Source organism: Asparagus officinalis, chromosome 4 (assembly GCF_001876935.1).
Source record: "Asparagus officinalis chromosome 4, Aspof.V1, whole genome shotgun sequence".
NCBI lineage: Eukaryota > Viridiplantae > Streptophyta > Magnoliopsida > Asparagales > Asparagaceae > Asparagus > Asparagus officinalis.
In genome coordinates, this window is record NC_033797.1 from 132315039 (window position 1) to 132322910 (window position 7872).

Below are 7872 nucleotides of genomic sequence, written 5' to 3' on the forward strand. Positions count from 1 at the left end.
ACTAGTTTGCTAGAAAATTAACCTAACAATAATCTCCACTACAGCCACTAATAAACATGTCAATAGCAATAACAATAATAGTAATAACAACAACAATAATAATAATAATATAAAATATGATGCACGCATCACACACATATGTAACCACCAGACAACCCCCTCCTCAATTCACCACACAATATCAACCTGAACCCCTCCAAATAAAACACATATTACACATGGACACCTGTAATTTGCCCTATTTCCACAGCCACCCAATCTAGTATATGTAATTTAGAAAAGAAAAGGTTATAAATCTTATTCTTCTCCTCTCTCTAATCTCCTGTTGCTCGATCTTCTTGTGTTTCTTATAAGACCCTAAGTATTATAGGGATCAAAATAGGAGTGAAAGTGGAAAAGAACAAAACAGTAGGCTAATATTACTATATACTATGTAGCTAAGTTTTTACTACCCCTTCACCAAATCACATAGTACAGGAAAATAGCTTTCTGCCCTTCAATAAAAATCAATAAATAAAATTCATAAACCCTACTGGCTAATTTTTTTTTATATTAAGTATAAACAATGCTAAATTCTTATATTATAGAACAAATTTTCAAAACCAACATGTTTAGAAATTTAATTGCAAAAATCGACCTATTTCCAAATTATTTACCAAATTCGACCCAGTTTCAGCTAAACTGGGTAGAATTTGGCAAAAAAAATTACAAAACTTCACAGGACTTCAAGTCCCGTGAAGTTTAAGCCCCCGATAATCAACTTGATTAGGGGGCCCAAAACGTCACGGGACTTAAAGTCTCGTGAAGTTTGTACTTTGCTAACTTCACGGGACTTCAAGTCCAGTGGAGTTGGGGCAAGGCCTATATAAGGCCCACCCACGCACGCGATTTCTCATCGCATTGAAGTCCCGTATACAGTACTCTCTCTCCCCTTCACTACCACACCCTAGACCCTTACTCCACCCCCCCTGCTAGACCCTTACTCCACCCCCCCCTCTACCGCTACGCCAACAATCCACCGCCGGTGATCGATCTCGTCGCCTTCACCGTCGGAGTTCACCGGAAATTAGGGCATCAACAAATTTTAGGTAAAATCTTTTAAAAAAATTCTCCTATTTTTTTATATATTCTCACTATTTCATGCTAATATATAACTTGTTTAAATTTAGATGTTAATAAATTTTAAAATATTTATGAATTTTGTGAAGAAAAATTAAAGAAAATTGTGTATGAAGTGAGGGGAAATTATCGAAAATTATAAAAGTTAGTGTATTATAAAGGTTTGACATTTGGTTAAAATTATGGATGTCTAAAATCGATAATTTGATTGATTTGTAGGCTGGTGAGGATGAGGATGTTGGTTTGGAAAAGGTGGGTTAGCAAAATTGTTTGGTGCATTGAACGGGACAGCGTTTCCCCTAGGGAATTGTTGGTTCGATGCGGGAATGAAGTTTTGGTTTCCATGAGAATTTCATTGGTTCCAAGCAAAATTGGGATGATTTCTCCAACCTGGATCATTTCTAGGGCGCTAAAATGCAGCGTTCATCTGTTCTAAAGCGTGGTTGTTTCCTAGAAGAGGTTAAAATTATGGATGTCTAAAATCGATATTAGAGGATTTAATGGTAAATAATATTTTTTGTGTTTTTCGTATAATATTGATATTTTTTTTACTATTCAGAGGTAACGATAAACGATCGAATCGTAATTCTTTGTTCATATGATGGAAAGATTAATTTTCTCGAGAATAATATGCTCGTATATGAAGGTGTGACGAAACCATTGTTTATATCAAAATCATGTACTTTCGATGAATTGGTTAATGACTTACACAAACTTACATTTCAAAATCATGTACTTTCGATGAATTGGTTAATGACTTACACAAACTTACATTAACCAATTCACGTGAGTATCACCTCGATGAATTGGTTAATGACTTACACAAACTTACATTAACCAATTCACGTGAGTATCACCTCAACGTTATTTACAATTATCCTGTTACGGGGAACAGAACAAGCAGCATCTAAATCTCAAGTAACTACGATATGGGCCTTTTTGGAATATTGTAAGATGAGAAGCGTTTGGTGGAATTATTTATTGAAAAGCATCACATAAATTTAGGCAAATCGATGAATCACGATGGAATATACTCTAGCATGTTGGAGGACCTTGAAGTTGACTCCGTCGGCTTTTTATCTCCGCAACAAGATGTAGGATGGACACAGTCACAATACTTGAGCAGTCCTTCGCTTGTCGGCATTTCAAATGCCTTCGATGATAGCGCTCCCCATCAAGATATAATGTCTTCCACATAAGTGACGATAGAAGATGATAATACATGTGTCGAATCCGAGGATGATGATGAAGAGGATGGCTTACAAATCAATAGCATGACATGTTTGATAGATCGTGATGAAGGGGACAATCAACATATTGACGGATGTTACTCTAACAATGAGTATGTCGTGTTAGAGGATCTGCCGCCCGATAAACTTCATGGAGAAGAATGGATTGATAACTCCACGATGGAAAGTATTACTATCGGCACTAATGTAGTAGATGATACACAAGGTGAGAACTTCTCATTTAAAAAGGGCGATCTATTTGAAAGCAATGAGAAATTGATTTATGCGCTTCGTTTGTGGGTCATCTAAAAAAATGTCAAGTTTAGACAAACAAAAAACAATGCAACAAGCTATAATGTAATATATTTTTACCGCAAAAATAACGAAGAAGAAGATAGTGATGGGAACCACGACGGCAATGCAAAATATCATTGGAAGATTAATTCATGCTTGGGTGTAAGAATAGGCGGGCAATTTAAAATCACTAACTACAACAGACTTCACTTATGTAGCAATCCTCGATTAAAGATGAATCATAAACACGCGGCCGCCTCTTTCATATATCGATTGATTATGCCTAAACTAAGGGAGGATCTTGATCTAAGGCCAAAGGATATTCGTCTTTTAGTATATAAAGCGACCAACTTGGATGTATCATACAACAAGTGTTGGAATGCTCGGAGGAAGGCGATGGTAAAAATATTCAGAGATTGGGACAAATCTTATGAGATCTTACCACATTATCTTGAAACACTCAAAAAATCCAAGGATAGTGTATGAAGTATCATCAGACCCTGTTGATGGCGGAGATAGACGATTCATAGGTGTATTTTGGGTATTTGGGTCTTGCATTGAGGGATTCAAATATTATCGTCCTCTTCTTAGCATTGACGGCACACACTTGTACGGTAATATAAAGACGTTTTGCTTGTTGCAACCGGAGTAGATGCAGATGACAGTTTATTTTCTTTGGCGTTTGCAGTGATTGATGTTGAAAACACAAAAAATTGAGCAAGGTTTTTACAGCATTAGATACCATATCCCTAGTGTGCAAATGCGATCGATTACATTCATATTTGATAGGATGAAAGGAATTCCAATAGCACTCCAATGATATTTTTTGTCGTCACATCAACATCGTTATTGCTTACGACATATTAGGGATAACTTCAAGATGAAGCATGGACAAATGCAGCTTTAAGATCTTCTTTCGCAAGCTGACTGTGCAACGAAAAAATTAGTTTATGAGCAACTACGGGAGAGCATTAAATTCATTATACGAGTTGCACATGATTGGATCGAGACTAGTTTAGGTCCGAACAATATTGATAAGTGGGCTTTATGTGAAGATAGCAGGCAAGGTTATCGATAGCGGATAGCGTCGCGTAACGATGAGACATCGCTAATGCTATTTCGGGCTATTACGGTAAAATAACGGTAAAAACACAAAGTCAAATAGCGGTCTAATTTAGATATGTATAAATACTAAAAAAAGAAAAATTAAAGAAAAATCTAAGAAATCGAAAGGTACATATTGAATGATTTAAAGAGATACTAAACATGAAATAGACATGTAACCATCACGTAATACCGAAGATAACTGGAGGAGTCAAAAGTCGTCGTCTTCGAAAAGAAGAGCTTAGCGGTGACAGGACTGCCCTAAGTGGAGCTCACGGTGAAGAAGGTGAAAGGAAGTATCAAGGTAGGTATCAGAGGCTATGAGAGGTGGCGGGAGTATGTTAAAAATCACAGGAGATGGTGGAATGCAATGGTCAAGGGTTGAGTTTAATTTTAAAAAAATAAACCTCAAACCGTTTTTAAATAGGAATAAAAAAGTAAATTTCAAATGCAATCACTCATTATTTACCGTTATGACACACTATTGGTTGCTTTTGTGAACAGACATATTCCGTAATATGTCACCGCTATTGCGCGATAGCGTAGCGGGCGATAGCGTCGCGGGAAGGGACCGCTAACGCTATTAACGCCGCTATTACGGGGCTATTTACCGCTATTGATAACAGTGATAGCAGGAAACGATTTTGTATGATGACCACTAATGCTTCTGAGAGTTTCAATGGTGTGCTTAAGGGAGCACGCGGTATGCCAATACATTCACTAGTTACAAAAACATTTTAATGACTTCATAAATTCTTTCTCAGATGACGCACACTCAGTGCAAATATCCCGTCAGAGCTGACGCCGAAGGTTGAAGGCATATTAGCGGATCGGATTATGCAGGCTTGATCATTTCGTGTCGTAAGATATAGTTTTAATGAATGGGAAGTCATTGAGGGAATATCACATAGAAAAAATCGCTCTTACAAAGTTAATATGCTAGTGGATCACACTTGTACATGCACTTGTAATATACCGCAATCACAATGGCTTCCTTGTTCCCATGTTGTCGCGGCTTGCTCGGATCTACAGGATGGTGCGAGTATTTCACATTATACATTCGCTGCAGATTGGTATTCAACTTATAACTATCAACAAACATATAGAGTGTTTTTGTCCACCATATGATAGTCGACATTAGACACAAGGCGGGCCACAGATACTACCTCATTTGTATAAAAGATCAGCTGGGCGATCTCGTTTCGTACGAATTAGAAATAATATGGATGACGGTCGAGAAGGAATTAGGAGAAAAAATAAGTATAGTAGATGCGGTCAATCGGGTCACAACAAAAGCAGTTGTCCAACTAGGATTAAGCGTTGATTATCTGGGGACAATTGTATGGAATATATTGCTTATGGTTTTTGTAATATATAACCTTTTAATTTTAATCATTGTTCCCATGTGACAATCATTTTTGTAATATATAACCTTTTAATTTTAATCATTGTTCCCATGTGACAATCTTTTTTTGTAATATATAACCTTTTAATTTTAAGGGATGCATGGCATTAATACAGGTTTGATCATGGGAACGCATCCATATTGGACGACCTATTTTGCTTATGCATCGCGATCTACATGGTCAGTTTTCTTTGGGATGCAGATATAATTATACATAAATTTTATTCATATTAAATTTGTTCTCATATATTCTTTATGCCAAATAGGTATAACGGGAGATACTCTAACTACAAACAGCGACTAAACATATAGAGTTTTACCGAAATGAGCTTGATAGTTTCTAACACCAACAGGTAAATATAAAACTCAATTCATTATGAATATTTTGATTTTGTTGTAGATATTGATAAAAAAATTTAAAATTCAGTTCAAGTGGACATCCTATTCTCCGCCAGATCTCGATATGCATATTCTTACACCTATTTGTCGAGATAGCGCTACTTTGTGGAGAGCCAGAGTCCAGTTGATATGTTAGGGGACTGTAGAGATACATGTCTCGGATCATGTGTTACGATAATTTCTTCTCTCTCAGCATATGTCGGATCCTGTTGAGCAAATCGATCGTAGGCGACGGATAACATCGCATCGTACGGACTGGGTCGTACTCCGTGCGACCTACATAGACAGGTGGAATAATATGTGGAATTTCATACAGGATGAGAAAATTCTAGCTGATGATTATACCGCGTATATGAGTTGGTATTAGAATATCACATGCAGATAAATAGGACGCGACCCACAGTCAGTAGCTAGATACATGTCACGCCCATCGATAGATAGTTACATCCCTAGTGCCATGATCAAGAGAGATTATGCAAGTTTTTAAACTAAATTAAAACGATAATTCTTTTTTATTAAGATCGTATTTGCTAAGTTGTGTATATATTCATTAACTAGCAGATCAATGTTTTTGATGAGATTAAGAATGATATAAATGAGCATATCAATGACTCTAGGATCCGATGGTGTTAGGGATCTTCAATAGGATCAGACAGAGAATAGCAAGCGTGTTTCATAAAAATCATGTCGACGAGTTTGCAGACCGTGAGGACAGGTCACGCTAATTTGGTCAAGTGTATACGCGACGACGTAGGACAGGTCAAAGGACGGCGCATGACGATGGAACAGGTACTTCTCATAGCACGGTGCATGCTGATGGAGCCGACACTTCTCAATCTCATACACAACCAGATATTCAGTTCATCAAGGCTCATCAGCATGGACAGAGGTGACGGGGACGGGGGAAGAGTGAGGGGATGGGGTAAGAGAGGGAGAGGAAGGAGAGGACTTTTGGGATGTATGTGAATTTTTTTTGTTCAAATTTGTTACTTTTGTGAATTTCAAGAACGATATGGTTAGATTGTTCAAATTTGTTACTTTTGTGAATTTTAAGAAAGATATGGTTAGATTGTTCAAATTTGTTACTTTTGTGGATCGATTATTGTTTATATATATGATTTTTGTGAGTATTATTTGATTCATGGCTGAATTTTATGAATATTATTGTAATTCAGTATATATGTGATTTTGTGTATTGTTTAATTCATGTATATTGTTGTGAATGAGGCGGAAATTTCATGTATATTGTTGTAAAATTGTTGGGAAATTGTATGTATATTGTTGGGAAATATGTGTGTATATTGTTAGGAAATTATGTGTATTTTACGAAATTATTTTCTTGTATATCAAAAACCTACACAGAACCTGTGCATGTTTTTTAAAACTTGCAACTCCACGGGGCTTCATCCCGTGGAGTTGGCGAAATACAAAACTTCATGGGACTTCAAGTCCCGTGAAGTTTTGGACCCCCTAATCAACTTGATTAACGGGGGCTTAAACTTCACGGGACTTGAAGTCCCGTGAAGTCAAGTCCCGTGAAGTTATGTAAATTTTTTCGGCAAATTCGACCTAGTTTCAGTAGTCAAATTTGGTAATTAATTTTTAAATAGGTCGATTTTTGCAATTAAATTTCTAAACAGGTTGATTTTGAAAATTTGTCCTATATTATAACATAGAATATCTACTACACTATGAGAGGCTCTAACTTCCTTTCCTTTCAGACTAAAATTTTCATTCATGTCATTAATTTTCTCTTAAACAGCAAAAACAATATAGCAATTTTCATTTTGACTAAAACAACATCCACAGAGTTTACGGTCGACTAATTATAGTTTCTGAATTACCCATTAAAGGTAAAGGTAAAGCATTGGATCCTTACCCTAATTTAAACCCCCCCAATATGAACAGTAAGAAACAATTTTTTACAGTAGCCCTTAAGATTAATATTCACACAAACCTTACTAATATTCATCAAATACATCAAATTTGGGTGCAACAAAATCAAAGTAGGCAATCACCTGGAATGAATACATGAAGAGCAAAGTTGCCTTCAACATGAGGAAAGCCCCTGATGCGGACTCCTTGCTCAATATCATACAAATCTTAATCAAAACAAAACGAAATCAAACAAAGTAAGAAACTTTATCAAGTTGAAATCTTTGTGTTTGTTTGAGGAAGAATAAGACCTCGAGAATTTGAGGGTTTCAGGAGGTCCAGAGGGGGCGGAGGAAGCGGGTCGGGTTTCTTAGGGCTTGAAATTTGTGGGAGATTGTTGATGGCGTTGATCGGTGGAGGTGAGGGTTCGGGTTCGGCTTCGTCGTC

At 36.7% G+C, this 7872-nt stretch overlaps 1 protein-coding gene across 1 annotated transcript in view; it reads right to left on the minus strand.

The window, feature by feature from the left end:
• The window catches only part of LOC109839320 (U6 snRNA phosphodiesterase), a gene marked incomplete at its 5' end in the record, with an annotated part of 11166 nt that extends 3294 nt beyond the window's left edge, over window positions 1-7872 (minus strand). The window contains 2 exons of the mRNA XM_020407748.1: window positions 7569-7652; window positions 7737-7872. Coding sequence (XP_020263337.1) covers window positions 7569-7652; window positions 7737-7872 — 220 coding nt within the window. The remainder of the gene's footprint in view (window positions 1-7568; window positions 7653-7736) is intronic.